Here is a 25,846-nt window from a genome sequence, read left to right as displayed (position 1 = left end):
CTGCTTGTGGTAACTGTTTTCTCATTTTATTAAACAGATCGTTTTATCGAATTTATAACAAGGCTGTGACTTAAACAAAATGTGGAAAAAGTGAAAGGGTCTGAATACATTCTGAAAGCACTGTATATAAGCAATAGCACGATGACTAATTGGACTCAGGTCACAATTTTTTTTATTAAACAATATACCACATTACTTCTTACTAATAATACATTTATTATTTTAGAAACATTACAAAGCATGTTCATCCGTTTTTCTGTGTTTTGTTGATGTAGTTTTAGCCAATTGTGGCCTGGTAAAAAATCTGAGTGGTTTGTATATTTTTTTTTTATCCACCTGCCACAGTCGCTGGTGGACCCCAAAAAGTACATTTTAGGCCCTGTTGGATCTTTACTTCAACATGATTGTGTTTTGATGAATTTCTAATACCTTAGTTAGTCTCAATGATAAACCTTTCCTAGTGTTATTTATCCAGGTTAGTCTCAAAATCAGTATGTTCAGCCCTCTTTTAAATTGTGTAATTTATTTTGATTATGGATTTGATTGATTGAATACAAGATATTTAAAAATGTTAATTTTAACCTTGAAAACCTCTTGAATGTAGTTGTTTAATTGAGTTAATTTGTGTACTAGTCATCAAGCTAGACGTGTATGAAAATGTGATGGCGTTGTTCTGAGGATAACATTGATACGTTGTTGACATTAAAAACATTTACTACCTCATGAATATTCCTATCAGTATTATTAAAAACATTTACTACCTCATGAATGTTTCCATCAGTATCATTCCACCATGTCAGAGAAAACCTGTGCGGATTTGTAAAAAAGATTGGATTAATCCAATACATTTTTGTCTGAATAGTATGTGGAATGCCACTAGTGGACGTTACTTTATATATACATCTACATGATGTATTGTTACACCGTGTAGGAGCAGTATAGACCTAGTCTGTTGACTATATATATCTACATGATGTATTGTTACACCATGTAGGAGCAGTATAGACCTAGTCTGTTCATTATATACATCTTCATGATGTATTGTTACACCATGTAGCAGCAGTATAGACCTAGTCTGTTGATTATATACATCTACATGATGTATTGTTACACCATGTAGGAGCAGTATAGACCTAGTCTGTTCATTATATACATCTTCATGATGTATTGTTACACCATGTAGCAGCAGTATAGACCTAGTCTGTTGATTATATACATCTACATGATGTATTGTTACACCATGTAGGAGCAGTATAGACCTAGTCTGTTCATTATATACATCTTCATGATGTATTGTTACACCATGTAGCAGCAGTATAGACCTAGTCTGTTCATTATATACATCTACATGATGTATTGTTACACCATCTAGGAGCAGTAAAGACCTAGTCTGTTCATTATATACAGTACCAGTCAAAAGTTTCAACCCACCTACTCATTCAAGGATTTTTCTTTATTTTTTACTATTTTCTACATTGTAGAATAATAGTGAAGATATCAAAACTATGAAATAACACATACAAAATGTGTAGAAACAAAGAAAGGGTTAAACAAATCAAAATATATTTTAGATTTGAGATTCTTAGTCGCCACCCTTTGCCTTGATTACAGCTTTGCACACTCTTGGCATTCTCTCAACCAGCTTCATGACGTAGTCTCCTGGAATGCATTTCAATTAACAGGTGTGCCTTGTTAAAAGTTCATTTGTGGAATTTCTTTCCTTCTTAATGCATTTGAGACAATCAGTTGTTTTGTGACAAGGTAGGGGTGGTACACAGAAGATAGCCCTATTTGGTAAAAGACCAAGTCCATATAATGGCAAGAACAGCTCAAATTAGCAAAGAGAAACGACAGTCCATCATTACTTTAAGACATGAAGGTCAGGCAGTCCGGAAAATGTCAAGAACTTTGTACGTTTTTTTAAGTGCAGTCGCAAAAACCATCAAGCTCTATGATGAAGCTGGCTTTCATGAGGACCGCCACAGGAAAGGACCCAGAATTATCTCTGTTGCAGAGTATAAGTTCATAAGAGTTACCAGCCTCAGCATTTGTAGCCCAAATAAATGCTTCACAGAGTTCAAGGAACAGACACATCTTAACATCAACTGTTCAGAGGAGACTGTGTGAATCAGGCCTTCATGGTCGAATTGCTGCAAAAAAAACACGACTAAAGGACACCAATAAGATGAAGAGACTTGCTTGGGCGAAGAAACACAAGCAATTGACATTAGACCAGTGGAAATCTGTCCTTTGGTCTGATGAGTCCAAATTTCAGATTTTTGGTTCCAACAGCCGTGTCTTTGTGAGACGCATAGTAGGTGAACGGATGATCTCCGCATGTGTGGTTCCCACTGTGAAGCATGGAGGAGGTGTGATGGTGTGGGCGTGCTTTGCAGGTGACACTGTCAGTGATTTATTTAGAATTTAAGGCACAGTTAACCAGCATTGCTACCTCAGCATTCTGCAGCGATACGCCATCCCATCTGGTTTGAGCTTAGTGGGACTATCATTTGTTTTTCAACAGGACAATGACCCAAAACACACCTCCATGCTGTGTAAGGGCTATTTGACCAAGAAGGAGAGTGTTGGAATGCTGCATCAGATGATCTGGCCTCCACAATCACCCCGACCTCAACCCAGTTGAGATGGTTTGGGATGAGTTGGACCGCAGAGTGAAGGAAAAGCAGCCAACAAGTGCTCAGCATATGTGGAAACTCCTTCAAGACTCTTGGAAAAGCATTCCCCATGAAGCTGGTTGAGAAAATGCCAAGAGTGTGCAAAACTGTCATTAAGGCAAAGGGTGGCTACTTTGAAGAATCTAAAATATATTTTGATATACACTTTTTTGCTTACTACATGATTCCATATGTGTTATTTCATAGGTTTGATGTCTTCACTATTATTCTAAAATGTAGAAAACAGTAAAAATAAAGACAAACCCTTGAATGAGTAGGTATGTCCAAACATTTGACCTGTACTATACATCTACATAATGTATTGTTACACCATGTAGGAGAAATTGGCTGCGTTCAGACTTTTTTTCACTCATTGGTATTTTGATCTGAAAAGTATCTGATTTGAAAAGATCAAAAGACCAATTAGTCTGGGGGGAAAAAATGCAGAATTGGGCTGCCTGTGTAAACGCAAATGAAATAAATGAAAAATAAACGTATTTTCTGAAAATAAAATAAATATTTCCGTTAACTGCATTATCTACTCCAGTCAGCAGATGGCGATATGAGTTTTACAGGCGAAGCTGCCAAAGCGTGACGTATAATCTAGTGGACGGGACACCTCTTCTACAACGACAGCTAATCAGTCGCTTAGGTAGCTTGCTAACCAACATAGCTGAAACATTGGAGCTATTTAGACGTTTTCGGTGTATATTAATCACTGTGTTTTAAGCACACGTCTGTCGTGTCTACTAGTTACCAATCCCCCGCTTCATATTGTAGGTAACTGGTTAAATTAGCATTAGGCTAGTCGCTTATGCTAACTATCTTAATAACATTCTGGACCATGAGCTCACTAAACTACTCTGCCCATGCAAAAGAAGAGGATGTCTGCTGGACTGAGAAACAGGGTATGTGGCTTAATATTGTCGTGAAAGAAGAAGAGGAAGAGAAGGATGTCACCGTGAAAGGCGATGAAGAAGCGTCCAGAGTGAAAGATGAGGAAGAGATTACTGTCACAATGAAAGAGGAGAACGAGGAAGAAGAGTATGAGATTGGAGATCTGATTAACACCCGTGAGTAATGTTACTATCTTAAAAACAGGAGCACAAACTCTGCCAATTTGTTGAACTGATGTGGATTTTCGAAGTGGAAATCCGTGATTCAAACAACAACAAAATGGCCGCCATGACACTGGTTAGGGTAAACAGCCAAAGGTTGGGTGCTGGAGACACCGATATGTAACAACTGTCAAGTTCCATAAAATAGCTATGAATACAAGGACTGACCATCCAAATGATAAGAATAATAGTTCAAGCAGGTTCTAAAACTATACAGTGTTTGTTTACGACTTTTTTTAAACAAGCTATCAGCCTAACTGACGTGTAAATTACAACACACATTTCCGTTTTCAAACTTCTAACATGGCTGCATGGCATTTCTACTAACGAGACTCAGTGTATAGGTCCCCACAATGGAGGTGTCATATTACCCATAAAACCTAGCGATCAAACAGGGAATGCTTCCATTCGTTTTTCCGCCATACATTTTTCCCATAGGGAATTTTAGAAATGCTTAAAATAAGGGCTGTGTATTGTCTAGACTTACCCTGGCGTGACGTTTTGATGACAGGTTAAAGTTATCTCGGACATGGTGACTTTTATCAATATATTCAGCTTTATTTACTCTCAAATTCGAAAATGCTAATGACATTATGCAAGACTAGAAATCCCTGCAAGATCCTGCACGTCTACTTACGAAAAATGTTTATTGGTCACATACACATGGTTAGTAGATGTTATTGCAAGTGTAGCGACATGCTTGTGCTTCTAGTTCTGACAGTGCAGCAATATCTAACAATTCCACAACAAATACCTAATACACACAAATCTAAGTAAAGGAATGGACTAAGAATATATTAGTATATGGATGAGCGATGTCAGAGCGCATAGGCTAAGATGCAATAGAGTATAGAATACATATGAGATGATTAATGCAAGATATGCAAACATTGGATGTGGAATTATTAAAGTGACTATAGTGTTCCATTTATTACAGTGGCCAATGATTTCAAGTCTGTATGCAGCGCCTCTGTGCTAGTGATGGCTGTTTAACAGTCTGATGGCCTTGAGATCGAAGCTGTTTTTCAGTTTCTCGGTCCCAGCTTTGATGCACCTCTACTGACTTCGCCTTCTGGATGGTAGCGGGGAGAACAGGCAGTGGCTCGGGTGGTTGTTGTCCTTGATGATCTTTTTTGCCTTACTGTGACATCGGGTGCTGTAGGTGTCCTGGAGGGCAGGTAGTATTCTGCAAATACTGCATCAAAAACATGTTTTTTTTTTACTGCAGTAATTTTGCAGTGTAACTGCAGTTACAGTCCAGTATAACTGCACTTTTACTACAGTTTCAAAACTGCAATCTTTTTTTGTAAGGGTCGTCTCTAGTTGACACCTTTGCAAACATCTATTGTGTCACAGAATTTTCAATTTAAAGACATTTAGGGAATTTATTCATGACTAAATTAAGCTAACATTAGCTAGTTAATCCAGAGATTTTTACTTTTGCCTAGATTTGGCAGTCGCGTCCTGATCAGCGTGACATGTAGTAGTGATGCACCGATACGACATTTTTGGCCCATACCGATATCCAATATTTTCCTTGCCAAAAAAAAACTTGACAGAAAACCGATATGGAAGATTTTAGCGTCCTTTTAATCATTCTATTACAGTTAAATAGTTAACACGCACACGGACGCAGCGGTCAAGGCGCTGCATCTCAGTTTAAGAGGAGTCACTACAGTCCCTGGTTCGAATCCAGGCCGTATCAGATCCGGCCTTGATTGGGAGTCCCATAGGGCGGCGCATAATTGGCCCACCGTCGTCCGGGGTAGGCCATCATTGTAAATAAGAATTTGTTCTTAACTGACTTGTCTAGTTAAATAAAGGTTACACATACACCACACTGACCAAAAAGTTATTTTGTTGGCCTTTTTTACGTATGTCCCCGTTACCAGTAAAAGATAATCAAAACCTATTTTTTTTAAAACCACTTACTTAATGTGCTGTTTCGTTGTTCATTTATTCAGTCGTTTCATTCTCAACCAGGATTTCTATGGAACGCCGTTTGGGTCTTCGGTGTCCAAAAATATACTATTTAACACGATTTGACGTGTCAATTAAGCTTGTTGACCAATCAGGACCTGAATATGACTGCACGTCACATAATAATTTAACGCGTTCATTCATTTTTTACGTAGTTATTACACATTGATTACATGATCACTCGAATTTCATATGTCACAACGATTCATCGATACATACGCTATGATGCTGGTAAAGTTGCCTCGCGCACCTACAGTGCTCGTCATAAAAAAAGCTAGCTAGCTCATGGATGCAAACAATGTTCTTCCCCAAAGACATAGCAAAACGACAATCTGTTTCAGTAGCAGCAAGGTGTCATCTAAAATAGCCCTAAAATAACCCCTTCTTATTTGATTAATGGTGGTCGCACCCATCTATGTGAAGCTAGCCACAATAAGGATTAGACACAATAGTGGACTATGCAGTTAGCCTTCAAAATAAAAGTTTGGCATAATTCAAATATTTTATATTCATTTGCATCACTGTCAATGACATACCTTTATTTTGAAGGCTAACCGCAAATTCCACTGTTGTGCCCAATCCTTATTGTGGCTAGCTTCACAACCCAGTCCGGTCGACCCTCACTAGCCAGATGAAGCTAGCTGTCTGCTTATAACTTTAGCTTTGGGCAACAGGGTTAAGTAGCTGGCTAGCTATTTATTTTCATGAACTGAAGTTCAGTTTCAATAGGCGAACAACAAGTGGCTATCTAGCTAAAACTTACTCACAAGGATTCCTAAATCATTGCTAAGAATAATGAAAATGACTGCAGATTCTACGGGTCATTGTTTTCAGGCCGGTTGTATTGGTGCAAGCCAGGTACAAAGCTAAAGCTGGCTACCCCAGAAGTTGCGGTCGAACAATGATGCTTTATTACCAACTCGAACACGAACGATTGTAAACACATCGTTCGTGTGTACCAGGCCTTCCCTGTGGCTCAGTTGGTAGAGCATGGTGTTTGCAACGCCAGCATGGTGTGTGCAACGCCAGGGTTGTGGGTTCGATTCCCACGGGGTGCCAGTACAAAAAAAAAATGTATGAAAATGTCTGCTAAATGACTAAAATGTAAATGTAAATGTTCCTGGCCGGTGTTTGCTTGTATGCAGATTTTTATGTACAGCTTTGACAGTACTACTGTATCTTTTTTGACACGCAAAGACCCAAACGGCATTCCACGGTATGTATGTCATGAAGCTAATAGCAGTGATGCTGTTACTGTGTAACTCCGGTAGGGCAACATCTGAAAAATAGCGCAGTTGGTAGTGTGTACCAGTGCTCGACCCGTCGGCGAAAGCCAACATCACCCACGACAGAGAACGGTTGCTTGTCGAGGGCAATGACTTCCATTATCTTGGCTTTAATGGATTTCGCCTTTGAGTTGTCTCGCTGGAATTTTGTTACTCTTTCAAATGACTGCTCGACTTGTTGACTGCTCGATCCACACAGCAGACATTGTGGGCTAGTTTAGGAACGCTGTGTTGCACGTATAGCTCAACATTTTATATCATGTACCTACGTTATATCGGTATGGACGTCAGCTTTGACATCGGTTTTGCACATCGGCGTTAAACTAGACATCGGGGCCGATGTTGGCATTTTTAGATAATATCGTCTGATTCCGATATGTTCACCGATATATCGTGCATCCCTAATTTGTAGTTATTTGTGATAGCCACATTAGCAGCTAATTAGCATTACATTTTTACGGGGTAAATACAGGCGCATATATTGGTAAAAGCCATCTTGTCAAAACATCACTCCAGGGTAAGCCTTAGTGTTTCTAAAATCCCTTATGGGAAAAATGAATGGTGGAAAAACAAGTGGAACCATTTCCTTGTTTGACCGCTAGGTTTTATGGGTATTATACTGTACTATTCTATAACACTGGGAGCAACTTTTGGATTTGTCAGCTCCAAAATAGTTACACCTCCCACATTGAATAAACAAGGGGTGCGTTCAGTTCGCTTTAACGTTTGTTACGTTGGGGAACGGTTTGTGCTGAACAACAAGTTTACCAAAACGTTCTTGAACAGACTTTGAGGTATGTTTGCTCTGTTTGGTGGGTGTGCCAGGGTGCGGGTGTGGCTTAAAGCAATGGAGCGTGTTTGTCGGGTGCACCGTGGCTCAGCATAATCAAAGGCCAGTCATGTCATCAATCAATCAGCTGATGTCACAAAGTGCTGTAAAGGCCAGTCATGTCATCAGGTCGAAAGCAGGGAGGGAGGAACGCCCTTCTCAAATAGAACAGTAATCCGTCAACAAGGCAGCATGGTACATCATCCAGAAACATACAAGGTATTTTCTGACTAGTTTGCTTTGGGAAGGCATGTGGAGAGAGAAAAAAACAAATCCTACTCATTACTCCACATGCTCTGTCACTTTGTTTTGAGCTGCTTGCGCGCGCATTACCACTGCTTTGGGGTTCCAAAACGATTGCAGTCAATTTTCACCCAGTGCAAAACATGCCCAAACACATGCCCCCTCAGTGAGGGATGTATTTATCTACTATCCCCCATAGTATAAAAGTTGACCTTTTCTGTGCAGCCTGGGACAGGGATGCGGTAGATCCCAAATTAATACAAGCACTACCATCAAAAAAAGTTTTTTATGCGATGTGGGTGACGCAAAACAGATCAGAACTTTTAGCTTAAGATGTTGATTAACAATTAGGCTATTTCTTCACATTATAAGCGCAGCAATGCGCACATGGTAGTAGGCTATAAGCACAAATGTTCCATTAGCGGATAACACCATTATCAAAAGTGACTATTTTTAATAATAGCGCTGCTTATTAATGGCAGTTACGCTCTACACCCTTTGTAAAGCGGATTAATGTGCTTAATTTTTAAGGAGTTATTTGGCCACTTTAGTTGTGATACAAACCTTATTAATACATATAGGCCTATTGGCTAGGCTACATGAGGGGGCAGGGGCACAACGACAGATTTTTACCTTGTCAGTTCGGGGATTTGATCTTGCAACCTTTTGGTTACAAATCCAAGAATTTTCCACGCATAGTTTGTGCCTGTATTTAGTTTTCATGCTAGTGAGGGCCGAGAATCCTCTCTCACATAGGTACGTGGTTGCAAAGGGCATCAGTGTCTTAACAGCTCGATTTGCCAAGGCAGGATACTCTGAGCACAGCCCAATCCAAAAATCTGGCAGTGGCTTCTGATTAAATACAATTTTCACAGAACCGCTTGTTGCAATTTCGATGAGGCTGTCTTGTTCAGATATCGGTAAGTGGACACGAGGCAGGGCTTGAAAGGGATAACAAATCCAGTTGTTTGTGTCATCCGTTTCGGGAAAGTACTTGCGTAATTGCGTACCGAACTCACTCAGGTGCTTCGTTATATCACATTTGACATTGTCCGTAAGCTTGAGTTCATTTGCGCACACAAAAATCATACAATGATGGAAAGACCTGTGTGTTGTCCTTGTTAATGCAGACAGAGATGAACTCGAACTTCTTAATCATAACCTCAAATTTTGTATGTTGTAAAAGCGTTACATGGTCCCTGCCATATCACCTTGCTTTAACTTCTTCAGGATTGGTGTCCCCCCCACGAGACGGTTGAGCTAACGTAGGCTAATGCGATTAGCATGAGGTTGTAAGTAACAAGAACATTTCCCAGGACATAGACATATCTGATATTGGCAGAAAGATTAACAAAAATGTAAGCTAACTGATCTGTCCAATTACAGTGAAGTAATACCATGCTATTGTTTGAGGAGAGTGCACTGTTATGAACTTCAAGTTATTAATAAACCAATTAGGCTCATCTTGATACATTTGTTTTACAGAAATGCAATGGTTCATTGGATCAGTCTAATACTTTGCACATACACTGTTGCCATCTTGTGGCCAAAATCTAAGTTGTACCTGGGGTAGAATAATACATTATGGCCTTTCTCTTGCATTTCAAAGATGATGGTACAAAACAACGTTTTTTTTTTTTTTGTATTTTCTTTTACACGATCTAATGTTATATTCTCCTACATTCATTTCACATTTCCACACACTTAAGTGTTTCCTTTCAAATGGTTTCAAGAATATGCATATCCTTGCTTCAATGCCTGAGTTAGATTTGGGTATGTCATTTTAGGCGAAAAATGTAAAATAAGGGGCGGATCCTTTGTTAACCATTTTCACTCTTGTGTCCAAAACGTCTTTCAAGCTGTCAGGCATTCCTTTGTCAGCAAGAACCTCTCGTTGGATGCTGCAGTGTACCCAAGTGGCGTCGGCAGCAACTGCTTGCGCGCGCATTACCACTCCACTATGTCTCCCAGTCATGGCTTTTGTGCCATCAGTACAGATACCAACACATCTTGACCATCGAAGTCCATTACTTTAAAAATATCCTCTCCTGTTGTCCTGGTTTCCAGTGGTTTGCAGAAGAGGATGTCTTCCTTAACCTCTTACATCTAGACGTTCCGCTAGCGGAACACCTGCTCCAATATCCAATGATAGGCGTGGCGCGAATTACAAATTCCTCTAAAATACAAAAACTTCAATTTTTCAAACATATGACTATTTCACAGCATTTTAAAGACAAGACTCTCCTTTATCTAACCACACTGTCCGATTTCAAAAAGGCTTTACAGCGAAAGCAAAACATTAGATTATGTCAGTAGAGTACCCAGACAGAAATAATCAGACACCCATTTTTCAAGCTAGCATATAATGTCACAAAAAACAAAACCACAGCTAAATGCAGCACTAACCTTTGATCTTCATCAGATGACACACCTAGGACATTATGTTATACAATACATGCATGTTTTGTTCAATCAAGTTCATATTTATATCAAAAACTAGCTTTTTACATTAGCATGTGACGTTCAGAACTAGCATACCCCCCGCAAACCTCCAGTGAATTTACTAAATTATTCACGATAAACGTTCACAAAAAACATAACAATTATTTTAAGAATTATAGATACAGAACTCCTTTGTGCAATCGAGGTGTCCGATTTTAAAATAGCTTTTCGGTAAAAGCACATTTTGCAATATTCTGAGTAGATCGGCTAGCTATTTAGACACCCACCAAGTTTAGCCCTGACCAAAGTCAGATTTACTATTAGAAAAGTTTGATTACCTTTGGTGTTCTTCGTCAGAATGCACTCCCAGGACTGCTACTTCAATAACAAATGTTGGTTTGGTTCAAAATAATCCATAGTTATATCCAAACAGCGGCGTTTTGTTTGTGCGTTCAAGACACTATCCGAAGTGTAAATAAGGGTCACGAGCATGGCGCATTTCGTGACAAAAGATTTCTAAATATTCCATTACCGTACTTCGAAGCATGTCAACCGCTGTTTAAAATCAATTTTTATGCCATTTTTCTCATAAAAAGCGATAATATTCCGACCGGGAATCTGCATTTAGGTAAACAGACGAAAGAAAACAAAGCATGGGGTCGACGCGGGCACGCGCCTGAGTCTCACAGTACTGTAACCAGCCACTACCCAAACGCGCTACTTTTTTTCAACCAGAGCCTGCAAAGCCACGATTCAGCTTTTTGCCGCCTTCTGAGAGCCCATGGGAGCCGTAGGAAGTGTCACGTAACAGCAGAGATCCTCTGTAATGGATAGAGATAATCAAGAAGGGCAAGAAATTGTCAGACAGGGCACTTCCTGCATGGAATCTTCTCAGGTTTTGGCCTGCCAAATGAGTTCTGTTATACTCACAGACACCATTCAAACAGTTTTAGAAACTTTGGAGTGTTTCCTATCCAAAGCTAATAATTATATGCATATTCTAGTTTCTGGGCAGGAGTAATAATCAGATTAAATTGGGTACGTTTTTTATCCGGCTGTGAAAATACTGCCCCCTAGCCATAACAGGTTAATTGACCCCCCCATAAACGTAACCGACATACTTCAGTAGCTATGCCAGGCCCGCCACGTCTGTTGACTCATCCATCCAATGTTTTACTACTCGAAAGTCGTTTTAATTCTCGCTCAAAAATGTCCTGTGGCTTATTTTTCAAATTGTATTGTTTTGTTTCTAAAAGTCTGCGCAAGAGTGAAGATTTAATTTAGTTGTGAGATGGTACCCAGGAAAAGGCACTACTCCCAATATAAGTGAAATTCCAAATCAATGTATTTCTTATCATATTTGCGCGTCTTCGATGGTCCAACGTCCCTGTCTGTTCCGTGCTTTCCCGGGTAAAGGGTAGCGGTCGACCGATTAATCGGAATGGCCGATTAATTAGGGACGATTTCAAGTTTTCATAACAATCGGTAATCAGTATTTTTGTCCACCGATTTATTTTTGTATATATTTTTTTATTTTAACACCTTTATTTAACTAGGCAAGTCAGATTAAGAACACATTCTTATTTTCAATGACAGCCTAGGAACGGGGGTTAACTGCATTGTTCAGGGGGGATTCGTTTTTGCAACCTTTCGGTTACTAGTCCAACGCTCTAACCACTTGCCTTACATTGCACTCCACGAGGAGCCTGCATGGCAGGCTGACTACCTGTTACGTGAGGGCAGCAAGAAGCCAAGGTAAGTTGCTAGCTAGCATTAAACATATCTTTAAAAAAACGATCAATCTTAACATAATCACTAGTTAGCTACACATGGCTGACGATATTACTAGTTTATCTAATGTGTCCTGCGTTGCATATAATCGATGCGATGCCTGTTAATTTCTCATTGAATCACAGCCTACTTCGACAAACGGGTGATGATTTAACAAGTGCATTTGCGAAAAAAGCACTGTCGTTGCACCAATGTACCTAACCATAAACATCAATGCCTTTCTTTAAAATCAATACACAAGTATATATTTTTAAACCTGCATATTTAGTTAATATTGCCTGCTAACATGAATTTGTGTCACTTTTCTAGCGTTCCGTGCAAGCAGTCGGGGGATATACAGCAGTTTGGGCAGCCTGGCTCATTGCGGACTGTGTGAAGTCCATTTATTCCTAACAAAGGCCGTAATTAATTTGCCAGAATTGTACATAATTATGACATAACATTGAAGGTTGTGCAATGTAACAGGAATATTTAGACTTGGGGATGCCACCCGTTAGATAAAATATGGAACGGTTCCGTATTTCACTCAAATAATAAACGTTTCGTTTTCTAAATGATAGTTTCCGGATTCGACCATATTAATAACCAAAGGCTCGTATTTCTGTGTTTATTATGTTATAATTAAGTCTATGATTTTGATATTTGATAGAGCAGTCTGACTGAGCGATGGTAGGCAGCAGCAGGCTCATAAGCATTCATTCAAACAGCACCTTCGTGCGTTTTGCAGGCAGCTCTTCGCAATTCTTCAAGCATTGCGCTGTTTATGACTTCAAGCCTATCAACCCCCGAGATTAGGCTGGTGTAACCGATGTGAAATGGCTAGCTAGTTAGCAGGTGCGCGCTAATAGCGTTTCAAACGTCACTTGCTCTGAGACTTGGAGTAGTTGTTCCCCTTGCTCTACATGGGTAACGCTGCTTCGAGGGTGGCTGTTGTCGATGTGTTCCTGGTTCGAGCCCAGGTAGGAGCGAGGAGAGGGACGGAAGCTATACTGTTACACTGGCAATACTAAAGTGCCTATAAGAACATCCAATAGTCAAAGGTATATGAAATACAAATCGTATAGAGAGAAATAGTCCTATAATAACTACAACCTAAAACTTCTTACCTGGGAATATTGAAGACTCATGTTTAAAGGAACAACCAGCTTTCATATGTTCTCATGTTCTGAGCAAGGAACTTAAACGTTAGCTTTTTTACATGGCACATATTGCACTTTTACTTTCTTCTCCAACACTTTGTTTTTGCATTATTTAAACCAAATTGAACATGTTTCATTATTTATTTGAGACTAAATTGATTTAATTGATGTATTATATTAAGTTAAAATAAGTGTTCATTCAGTATTGTTGTAATTGTCATTATTACAAATACATTTTTCAAATCGGCCGATTAATCGGCATCGTTTTTTTCGCTCCTCCAATAATCGGTATCGGCGTTGAAAAATCATAATCGGTCGACCTCTAGTAAGGGGTCAGTAGCTCTTTCGGCTGCATCAGATTCACAACTGTCAGTGTCCATGCTAGCTGGGCTAACAACAAATGTAGAATTACTGAATTATTGGATGTGCTCGTGGGAGCAGAACAACTTGTGTCGTCGACAGGTGCAGGTGTAGTAATGCTGGTAGTAGCAGTTCTACCAGTAGAGCTGGTATGTGTCTCTATGGACGCCTTACTAAATGGACTGTTTGAAAATGTGAAGAACACTTTCAAATGTTTTATTAATATATTTTTTTTATAAAAAATAAAGACGTGAATCACATTTTTATTTGCCGTACCCCAGACGGCATTGCTGTACCCCTGGGGGTGTGCGTACCCCAGACGGCATTGCTGTACACCGGTGTGGCAGTAATTTGGTCACCGCAACAGCCCTATGTGTGCATCCAGGTATACCTAGTCAACTTATTTTAATTACAATATGTTAACAAAGTGTGTTCCATTTGAATTATAAAAATAAAAATAACTTTATGACATGAAGCAAAATGTTTAGTCATTTTGAGACTACAGGAAATAGGGTGACTGCTGTGTTAAAAAATGACAGTATTGGGGGCTTCCCGAGTGGCGCAGCAGTCTAAGGCACTGCATCGCGGTGTTGCGGTGTCACTTCAGCCTGGGGTTCTATCCCAGTCCCACAGTCCCTCATGTTTTGGGACGACGAGCCTGTTTGGGAGTTGCAGCAATGAAACAAGATCGTAATCACGAAAAGGGGGTAAAAATGACAAAATATTAACTACGATAATCTCAGTCACAGCCAGGCAGTCAGAGACACAGGTCAAACCATCAAAATAGAATGAGTAGAAGGGACTCGGAACCTCCAAACCTGGCAATTTCACTGGTCATCTCATGGGTACACTAACAACAGCTGCCTGGTATTGTGACGCTTTAGCCGGGGGAGGGGAGCAGGCCTGCGCTGGCTTTACGTGGGTAGAGTGGAAGGCTCAACAAATCACACAATTTAACTCAACAAATCACAGCACAGATTGAAAAGAGAACTTCCTGCTTTTACTACCTTCAATGGTACACTTGCAATGGCTGCCAGGTTACTCATTATGACATCATTGACTTGAATGGCCATGTCTGTTCTATTCATTCTATTTCTGTGGGTCAAACATGGAAAGGGTTTTGATCAAATCAAGCTTTATTTATACAGCACATTTCAGACATGGAATGCAACGCAATGTGCTTTACAGGATTTTTTTTTGAATGAATGATAAAAGCTGAAATATTTACTACACAAGATAAACATAAAAAAAACTAAGAATCACATCAACTGAAAAGCACCTTGAGGAAAAGCAAAGCTAAAAATATGTTTTGAAGATCTTTTTTAAAAGTTTTAGAAGTTTAATCCCCCCTCAGGTTCTATGGCAGGCTATTCCAGATAATAATTGATAGAACACAAGAAACAAACCTCTGTCATTTTAACTTTAACATAATGTAGTATAAATAATAGATGTGGTTCTCAATGGGTTTTTCTTCTTCACTAAGAAACATTTGCTCTTCACTTTTGGCACACAAACAGAATTTAGAAGCAAAAACTATTTCATAGGCTTTTGTCATGTGCAAAGAATCTTGGGGATAGTACCAGATATCATCGTCAGGTTAAGGGGAGTACATGGACCACCTTCCAAACTTTGGGGATAGTACCAGATATCTTCGTCAGGTTAAGGGGAGCACATGGGCCACCTTCCAAACCTTGGGGATAGTACTAGATATCATCGTCAGGTTAAGGGGAGCACATGGGCCACCTTCCAAACCTTGGGGATAGTACCAGATATCATCGTCAGATTAAGGGGAGCACATGGGCCACCTTCCAAACCTTGGGGATAGTACCAGATATCATCGTCAGATTAAGGGGAGCACATGGGCCACCTTCCAAACCTTGGGGATAGTACTAGATATCATCGTCAGGTTAAGGGGAGCACATGGGCCACCTTCCAAACCTTGGGGATAGTACCAGATATCATCGTCAGATTAAGGGGAGCACATGGGCCACCTTCCAAACCTTGGGGATAGTACCAGATATCTTCGTCAGGTTAAGGGGAGCACATGGGCCACCTTCCAAACTTTGGGGATAGTACCAGATATCTTCGTCAGGTTAAGGGGAGTACATGGGCCACCTTCCAAACCTTGGGGATAGTACCAGATATCATCGTCAGGTTAATGATTCAGCAATCAAGGGGGCGAATAACTGCAGTAAAAAAACAGGTCAAGGATATCAACCCCAGTGTGACTTTTAACAATGTTTACTGACACCAGCGAGATTACGAGTCTCATGGGGCGGCGCACAATTGGCCCAGCGTCGTCCGGGTTTGGCCGATGTAGGCCATCATTGTAAATAAGAATTTGTTCTTAACTGACTTGCCTAGTTAAATAAAGAGATAGATATAGATATATATATTTACAAACGGGAAACACCTGTTGTATGTATGTATGTATGTGTGTGTGTGTATGTATGTATGTATGTATGTATACACACACACATACATTCAACAGGTGTTTCCCGTTTGTAAATTCATCAGTTATTCTGCGCTCTGGTACACTCAGACGAGAGTCCTCTGAAATTGGAGTTGATTGCCCGAGTGAATTTGCGAACCCAAGAGATATGCTAACTGGATAACAGTCGTTCTTGTTAGCTAACCAAATGACTCCTGCATCTCTAGCTGTGTAGCCACCAAAAAACTAAATGAGGGGGAAAAGTCAGTCACTCCTCCAATGACATCACATGACATCCTCCTATTAGCTAGCTCCATGTTTTTAGCTTGCTACTGTTACGAACCGGCTCAGAGTTCGCAACAAAAGGGAGACAACGTGGAGACAAGGAGTATCAAAATATATATATTTATTAAATAAAGTAACAAAGTAATTAACAATGGTGTGTGTAATCAGTAGTGTAAGTGAGTGTTTTGCATACCTGAATGTAATAATGCAGGGTGTTGAAAGGTGCCAAAGCAAATAACCAAAAAGCCACAAAACTACACAACCAAAATCAACAAAGTGTCTGCGTTGAGAGAGTCTCCTCAATGAATGTGGAAGAGGTGCCTTTATCCTAGGACACACCCGGACCCAGGTGTTTCCCATGTTGTTGATGACCCTCCCAGCTCCGCCCACCGGCATCCCAACAAGGAAACAAGAACAAAAAGAGAGAATACGGCAGACAGAGTGGGAGGGTCGTCACACTACCTAAATAGAAACGCTAGCCCATTAGCCACATGACTGACTTGTGATCATTGCCCTTGCTAGTCTGATTGTATTGACATTCCCAGCCTTAGTTACATTCGTCTGTTTTTGTCCAAAATATTGAGTCATTGAAACTGAAACGGTGCATCCCGAATGGAGGCAGCAAACAATGTACCAGGCCAGCTGTAATTTACAACCTGAGAGCAATATTTTTTTGGACTACTAAGAAATGTATTGGTGAATTATATTATTCATGCATTGAACTGTATCCATCTGTTCTGCCAACAATGCCTTAGTGTACATCATAGAATGTTGAGTCAAATATAACCTATTTTTAAAAACCTCTTAAAGTTGGTTTTGTAGCATAAACTGGGAATTTTATAATTTTTACTGATTATGATTGTCTGTTTGTTTCATATCTGCAAATTAGTTAAAATGCTGTCAGTTCCACTTTAAATAAACTCTGTCTTTGGCAGGAGAGAGACCAGACTCAGAGGAACCAGAGCCAGAGACGTCCGAACCAGCAAGACGAAATCACTGTTCCTACTGTGGAAAGAGCTTTAACCAGTTAGGGGACCTAAAGAAACATGAGAGGATACATACAGGAGAGAAGCCTCACAAATGCTCCCAGTGTGGACAGTGTTTTACCTGGTTACAGAATCTAAAACAACATCAAATAATACACACAGGCGAGAAGCCTTACCAATGCTCTCAGTGTGAAAAGGCTTTTACCCGGTTAGCACACCTGAAAGAACATAAAATAGTACACACGGGAGAAAAACCTTTCCACTGCTCTCAGTGTGAAAAGCGGTTTACCAAGTTAGGGATCCTAAAACAGCATGAGAGGACGCACACAGAAGAAAAGCCCTACCATTGCTCCCAGTGTGGAAAGAGATTTTCCTTAGCAAAGTACCTGAAGGAGCATGAAAAAATACATACAGGAGAAAAACCCGGAGAGAAGCTTTTCCTCTGCTCCCTGTGCGGAAAGAGTTTTACCCAGTCAACCCACCTGAAATCCCACACAAGAACACACACAGGGGAGAAGCCTTATCAATGCTCTGTTTGTGGAAAGAGTTTTTCTCAATCAAGTTGTCTGAAAAAACATAAGAGAATACACACTGGAGAGAAGCCTTACCACTGCTCCCTGTGCGGAAAGAGTTTTACCCGGTTAGATTACCTGAAATCACATAACAGAACACACACAGTAGAGAAGCCTTTACACACAGTAGAGATGGCTTTACACACAGGAGAGAAGTCATCATTGTAAATAAGATTTTTTTTCTTAATTAATTTACCTGGTAAATTCTATATTATTATTATTATTATTATTATTATTATATATTTTTTTTTTTATGAATAATGAAGAAACCTGTGTCTAGTGATGTAGTTCAGTGATGTTCAGAATGAACCGTTTATATACTGTTTATCCCATTTGATGAAAGTGTAGTTTATATTTTTACATCTCAAGACATTGAATATGAAATACATTGGTTTGATTGTAGACTACCAGTATGTCAGTTTGAATGTGTATGCTCTCTGCGATTACATGGTAATTTTTCAACTCCGGCTCTGTGTGTTGTGTTCATCTGTGTGTGTCATTACTTGAGCACTCTCAAGTGCCATTTACCAGTGATGCGGTTGCTCTATTGTTTACATTTGCATTCGATATGTATCTTACAGGCTTTAAGGGAATAGTATGGCCCAGTAAAGATAAGACCAAGAAAACAATTAGTGCCACAAACGAAGGCAATTGTCACAAAATGTTTGTCATTGCGGTTCTACAGTGGAAATGTACCTCTAGTTCCAACTTCTGAACAGCAACGTGTCTCCTTTTATAAATATGGATGAATTGAGATGTTTAGCTCCTTTTAAAAAATATGAATGAATTGAGTGAGCACACCTCACGTTCCCCCCAGTCTCTGGCACAGCTCACAGGCTCTGGGACACGTGGGCCGTCCAACAACAACCCCCGACATGAAAGCAAGTTCACAGCACTTTGGTGGCAGTCAGAGTGGCTTTGCTAATCGCTACCGAACTCAGATCAAATATATATATATATATATTTTCTTACTCCCCGTTTCACCATCAGCCCATCCAGCATTGCAGACAGAAGTAAACCACTGTAGCAACAGGTCATAAACAGGAAGTAATAAGCTCACACGTGGAGTATGTTTGTAGATGGTTACAAATGAACTAAACCCAGCCCTTATCAGAAACTTAGTCAAATGACTTTGCAAGTCACTTTATCTATGAAAGACCATTGACACGGATTTCCACAAAATGAATTATTAACTTAAATCGTTTTGTACAACATCACAGGTAAGCCCAGCATTATCTTTCAACTGACAGAAGTTATGTTTCTTTTTTCTTGCTAGCTTTAGCTCAATGCTTGGTGACTTTTAATATAAGATCCCTGTCTAACTAACGTCACTTGTTGGTGGCCCATGGCCCTTAACTAGCCTGGTGAAGGCTCGCTAGCTGGAGTGATGGTCAGGTAACATTAGCTAGAGTCAGACAGATTTTCCTTTGACAAACTGCTATTTTATGCTTTTCTTTTTTTTTTTTACTTTGGGATTTGCCCTTTTTGCCATCTATATCACTTGGATACCATGCTTCTACATCTGCATTGCTTGCTGTTTGGGGTTTTAGGCTGGGTTTCTGTACAACACTTTGTAACATCGGCTGATGTAAAAAAGGGCTTATAAATACATTTGATTGATTGGAAGCTGTTACACCTCACCTGGATTACAATGCTTTCTGTTACCTCTTACCATCCTGGACTCTGTGTGGATAACAATGGACATTTCCAAGATAAAACAAAGTTCTGAGAACCATATGTTTCTAAGAGCATGGTCATCTTAAGGTTATTTTGCATTCAAACTTTCCACAACGTTCTGGGAATGGTGCAGTATAGTTGATTGGCTTTGGAACATTCTCCGCGAATTTAAGGAACTTGACAATTTTCTTGGTATTTCATTACTGTAACAGAACGTTTCCTAAAAGTTCAAACATGATTTTATTTAATTAAATGTTTGGTGACGTTCTAGGAACGTTCTCTGAATGGTTTGACATTGGGAATGTTCTCAAATAGTTCCGAGAACGTTAACATTATTTTGTGGGAATTTCAATACTTCAACAAGAACAGCTAGTCAGCATGACCAAAACATTGTACCTCTTTAGAACGCTTTCCGTATATATTAGCCACTGTGTTTTAACACACTTCCATCGTATATACTAGTTACCCCATTACATTTCATATTTACATTGTTTGTTAGCTAGCTGGCTGTATAAAGGAGCAGACGCAAATGCTAGCTAGCTCGCATTCGATCATGAGCTCACTAAGCTACCCCTTTTAGCTGTCGCTATCATGTTTAAGGTAAGACCCAAATGCAGACTGTCGAAGTAACAATGTTTATTTCAGCAACAAGGGCAGGCAAATGACAGGTCAAGGCAGGCAGGGGTCAATAATCCAGAGTAGTGGGGCAAAGGGGCTGGCAGAAAGGTGAAAACAGGAACAATAGTGACAGGAGTCGAGGGAAAACTGCTGGTAGGCTTGAAGAAACAAAAAGAACTGGTAACAGACAAACAGAGAACACCGGTATAAATACACGGGATAATGGGGAAGATGGGCAACACCTGGAGGGGGGTGGAGACGATCACAAAGACCGGTGAAACGGATCAGGGCGTGACAGTCGCACAGTTTGTCTTTGTCGTAGTAATAAACTTGACCTCAGGTCGAGGGATCTGATTTGGATTCAACCTCACAGGAAGACAAATTTATCATGGGGAGATTTAATTCAGGGTCATATTCATTAGTGCACACCATAGTGAAATGTTTTGCAACAGAAAACAAAATCAAGCTGTATTGGGGACATTTAAGATGAATGCAGTTTATATTCAGTTAAGAGTAATTAACACAATGCTTAGCTTATTTCTATGTTTTCCCTGTCTGTAATACACATTATTTCCACTGATCTTAAGTGCGACACTTTATTTGTGTATGGGCTGATGGTCACTTGACTTGATACTGAATGTTCTGGAATGTTCTTATATCAATCTTATATCTGGTCTGACGCCAGACTGAAGGTACCAGAACTGAGGACACTGATTTGTTGTGGTGTTTTTTAAATGTATTTAACCTTTAGTCATGCTGAGACCAAGGTATATTTTATAGATGGCCCTGTAGTTACAAGAACTATACACATCAATACTTTTGTATTTCTTTAGCATTTACAGACCAAGGTCTCTTTTATTGATTAGCCCTGTGGATACAACAACTATACACATCAATACACATTTTTATTTCTTTAACATTTACAGACCAAGGTCTCTCTTTATAGATCAGCCCTGTGGTTACAACAACAATCTATACACATCAATACACTAAAGGCCAACCAGAGACCCGAAACACCCAATCATAGAACACAGACCCATTTTCCAGTAAAAAGGATCAGCCATCTGAACTGTCCAGTCATAGAACACAGACCCATTCTTCAGGGGTCTCCAACCTTTCTGCCCTGGAGCAGGGGTCTCCAACCTTTCTGCCCTGGAGCAGGGGTCTCCAACCTTTCTGCCCTGGAGCAGGGGTCTCCAACCTTTCTGCCCTGGAGCAGGGGTCTCCAACCATTCTGCCCTGGAGCAGGGGTCTCCAACCTTTTCTAGCATTACGTCATGAGTTACATTTTTTTTTATTTTTTATCTATCTTTCAAATAGGCACATTCTTCTGTCCTCCTCTACCCTGCAACTCTTCCCCGGGTCCTTAGTGTGTAAGATATTTTGTTTTCTATTAGTATACCTGGTAAAACTTAGCCACAAGTGGATCTTCCAGCAAGACAGTATGCAGGTTTCCATTGACCCAGGTTTATTCAACAAAAGCAATGTCGCTTTTGTGGTTTAACAGTAAGGGGGTTAAGGTGACAGTAGGGGGGGTAATGGTAGGGTGTAGGGAAACACTATGTCCTCCCCCCATACCAGACTCCTCTTCTCTGGCACACAACACTCATACACACAAACATGGAAATAGGGGAGCGTTCCTAATTGTGTGTGGGTGTATTAGGGGCGGGAGCAGCAGGAGCCTCATGTTGACGGAAGAGCCCACCGGCACTCGGCAGGCTAGGTGCATAAACAGGAACAGGATATGACATCACACAGGGAAAACGAGATGGCAGCAGCAGTGGTGCCCTGTATGTCCTGGGATTCTCTGGTGTAGGCCGGGTTACTGTAAAAGCACTTTGTGACAATGACTGATGTAACAAAATAAAAAAGGGCCATATATAATAACCATGTAATTTAGTTTGATTGTATAATTAGAAGTGATGTCATCTTACCCGTCAGGTAGGAAGTAGCAGTGCCAACACTGCCAAGTGGCTGGGATGTCCTCCACTGAGTTTACAGTCCTCTCCACCACAAACACCTCCACTCCCACCGTCCGCTCCACCCCAAATACCTCCACCACTGTCCTTTCCACACCAAACACCTCCACCACCTCCACTCCCACTGTCCTCACTCTCTCCACTCCCACCGTCCTTTCCACCTCCAACCACCACCTCTCACCGTTCTCTCCACCTCCTCTTACCGTCTGCACCCCAGCTCCCACTAACCATAGATAGACCACACATTAACCACTCAACATGGTCAATACACAGACACCTTGTCCCCAGGCTCCTGAGTACAGCGCATATAAGCCTGGGATATCAATCACTCAAAGTTGACCTTACTGGGAGTGACAATATAATTCTATGGGACCTACTGAATGATAATAGAGACAGTCAGACTTTTCTATCACAAATGTTTTACTGTGTTCTTGAAATATGACACTCAGAAAACAGTGTTATTGAAATATGACAACAGGAGACATTCCAGAGCAGCAATTAATCTCAGATAAAAAAAAAGGGTCAGCTTCAAGGGTCCATTAAAAAAAAAACTGTTGTCATAAAGTGGGTCAATTTAGAAGTGGAGCGCTTGGGCCAATCTTATACGAATCATATCCCCCTCAGTTGTCCACAAGGGCATAGGTTGTAGGGGATGATTTTGGGATTGGTACAGGCTCTCTACTTTTAAGATGACCCCCCCCCCCCCCCCTACACAAACTGTTTTTATTTTTTATGTTTGTCAAGATCCTTTTTCAAACTGGTTGTTTTTAAATTACTTATTTTGAAATTGTTTGCCAGAATTAACAATGTCATGAATATTTGTCGAAACTGCGTTACGCACTCCAGTCAACAGATGGCAATGTGAGTCTTTCATGTGGTACTTCTTGCGTGACGTATAATCTAGTGGACGGGACTGGACGCTTCTTCAACGACCAACAAGGCTACTTATTCAACCATTTCGATAGCTTGCTTGTCAACATAAAAGCGAAACGTTGAAGCTCTTTAGACCGTTCTTGTGTATATTAATACGTGTTTTAAAGACAATTATGTGTACGTATTAAGGTAAAAGTCATTTGCTTGTAAAATTTACCAATTTGTCAAAAAAGGTATACCAGCACCAGGCTAGTAGCAAATGCTAACTAGCTAGCTAGCTAGCTAACTAACATCCCCGACCATGAGTTCACTAAGCTACTCCCCCCCTGCTACAGAACAGAAGCTCTGCTGGATGGAGAAAGAAGCTCTGGGTCTGAACATTGTCGTAAAAGAAGAGGAGGATATTACAGTGAAAGAAGAGGAAGAAGCTTTCAGAGTGAAAACGGAAGAAGAGGAGGCTATCACATTGAAAGAAGAAAATTATGTTACAGTGAAAGAAGAGAAAGAACCTTTTGGAGTGGAAGAGGGCATAGAGGCTGTCACAGTGGAAGAAGATTTCAGAATAAAAGAGGAGGAAGAGGATGTAACAGTCCAAGAAGTGAACGAGCCTTTTGGGGTGAAAAAGGAAGAGGGCGTAGAGGCTGTCACAATGGAAGAGGAGGTGGTAGACGCTTTCAGAATTAAAAAGGAGGAAGAGGAGGCTATCACATTGAAAGAAGAAGAAGATGTTGAAGAGAAAGAACCTTTTGGAGCGGAAGAGGAGGCTATCACATTAAATGAAAATGAGGATGTTATAATGGAAGAACCTTTTGGAGTGGAAGAGGAAGCGATCTCAAAAGAGAAAGACATTTTGGGAGTAAAAGAAGACGGAGATGAGGAGGAGGAGCCTGAAGATCCGATTAACACCAGTGAGTACCGTCTTAAAATAGGGGCACAAACTATGCAGTTCTTGAACTAATGTGTGGTTTTAAAGGGGCATTCTATTGAAGTTCTACACATGAATATGTTGTTCAGTACTGTAGGAATTGTTAAAGGACCAATTTGTGATTGTTCCATGCATTTGGGGGATTTTTAAAGTAATGATATATATGCCTTGCTCGAACTTAGACCCCTTTATTCATTAGTTCATGTATTAATAAGATTGGGTCTCTGGCGTTCCATAGCGAATGCGTTGGATTCCATAGCGACCAAATCTGTATCCGTGTAGCAGCACGTGTTCTATGTCAGAATGAATATTCATAGTCAGTATGCAGTGTTTCTTTAAAAGGTCGTCCCTTACATCACCGAGCAGTGCCTAGGAAATAATTAAGTCAAATTGTTCGATGCTACCACCTCCCGTGGTATACGTTTGGGCTAATAATTAATAAAAAGGGGTCTACGTTTGGGCTAATAAAGGCATATCCATTGATTCTTGGAGACTATAATTTATTAATGCCCAATACATTTAGTTCAACTGTCGTACCCCGTTTGAAGGGAAACTACGTAGCGAGATAGTTAGCGAGCTAACTTTGGTCAATTCTGAATTTAACTCATTGAATTGTTTTTGCCCTTTGATTGTTAGTCTATCAATTCCCCATTACACAAATCGCCAGTAGTAGCCTACAATTACCCATAATTTCTCATCTACAATGTTTGTTTATGGTAATTTCTGTTTAATGCATTAAAAAAATTATTTATAGTCGTGTACCGTTGTCATTGTCGGTGTGGACATGTTGTTTGCAAGTTTTGGATTATTTCATTCTATTTACGAGTTTGGTCAATTTATTAATTGTCTTGTTTGGAGCGATCCTGTCAATGTCGACTAATGTTGAGTCAGACCCTTTAACTTTTAACACATTTTGTTACGTTACAGCCTTAAACCTTTTTTCACTTTGTCATTATGGGGTATTGTGTGTAGATTGAAGAGGAAAATAAATAATTTAATCAATTTTAGAATAAGGCTGTAACGTAACAAAATGTGGGAAAAGGGAAGGGTCTGAATACTTTCCCAAATGCACTGTAGTCCGGAAATAAGCCAGTATTTAGTTATATTTTCTGAGGTTTAGAGACAAAAGCACTGGTTGTCCCTTCTATTGGCATAGTTTCTAGCCAAGCACACTGGTTGTTTGTTCTAAACAGAAATGGTTGCTATGCAGGCTGGCTAACGTGCATCTCCATTGCTAGCTAGTTAACACAATCACATCAAACTCTGAAGCTGGAATGACAGCAAACCAGATGCAATTTCGTCGAACTTTTTTTCTATTGAAATTTCTTTAAATGTATCCATAATAGTGATGGTGATGATTGATTTTGAGTGGCTCAGAAAAGGTTGCTCTCATCCGGTGATGTTTATTCTCTAAGGCAGGGTGTAGATCGCATTTCTAAATTGCAACATTGTTGGCGAGGCAGATAGTTTATACAAATGTTGCAAACCAAATGTTGGACTAAAAGCATGGGGTAAAAATGTCTAGATACCTTTTTCCAGTGGAGATTAGTTTATGAATTGCCTGCCTGGGCTGTGGGGCAGTGGATGCATAGAATGGAAATGTCAACAGTCAAACAGATATCAAAATGAGCAGCTAG

General features: G+C 40.1%; 2 protein-coding genes across 2 annotated transcripts in view; both read left to right on the top strand.

Annotated features, from left to right (window-relative positions):
• Positions 1-3,232: 3,232 nt before the first annotated feature.
• On the top strand, positions 3,233-18,599 carry LOC106595093 (uncharacterized). Its single transcript, XM_014186469.3, has 2 exons — positions 3,233-3,748; positions 17,515-18,599. Exons 1-2 carry the CDS (start codon positions 3,490-3,492, stop codon positions 18,303-18,305), a joined length of 1,050 nt encoding a protein of 349 aa, XP_014041944.1. The 5' UTR covers positions 3,233-3,489; the 3' UTR covers positions 18,306-18,599.
• Positions 18,600-23,333: 4,734 nt separating this feature from the next.
• Positions 23,334-25,846, top strand: part of LOC106591818 (uncharacterized) — a 30,671-nt gene continuing 28,158 nt past the window's right edge. The window contains exon 1 of the mRNA XM_045713133.2: positions 23,334-24,192. Coding sequence (XP_045569089.2) covers positions 23,586-24,192 — 607 coding nt within the window. The 5' untranslated portion in view covers positions 23,334-23,585. The remainder of the gene's footprint in view (positions 24,193-25,846) is intronic.

This window comes from Salmo salar, chromosome 02 (assembly GCF_965601325.2).
Source record: "Salmo salar chromosome 02, fSalSal1, whole genome shotgun sequence".
NCBI classification, from domain to species: Eukaryota; Metazoa; Chordata; class Actinopteri; order Salmoniformes; family Salmonidae; genus Salmo; species Salmo salar.
The sequence above is the reverse complement of the archived record's forward strand: the minus strand, read 5'-3'. Positions and strand labels throughout refer to the sequence as shown.

Excerpts from the sequence above, each read along its gene's own strand:
- LOC106595093 (XM_014186469.3), top strand. The coding sequence starts at position 3,490 with ATGCTAACTATCTTAATAACATTCTGGACCATGAGCTCACTAAACTAC. Across the intron at positions 3,749-17,514 it reads TGGAGATCTGATTAACACCC|GAGAGAGACCAGACTCAGAG; the intron begins GTGAGTAATGTT and ends TGTCTTTGGCAG.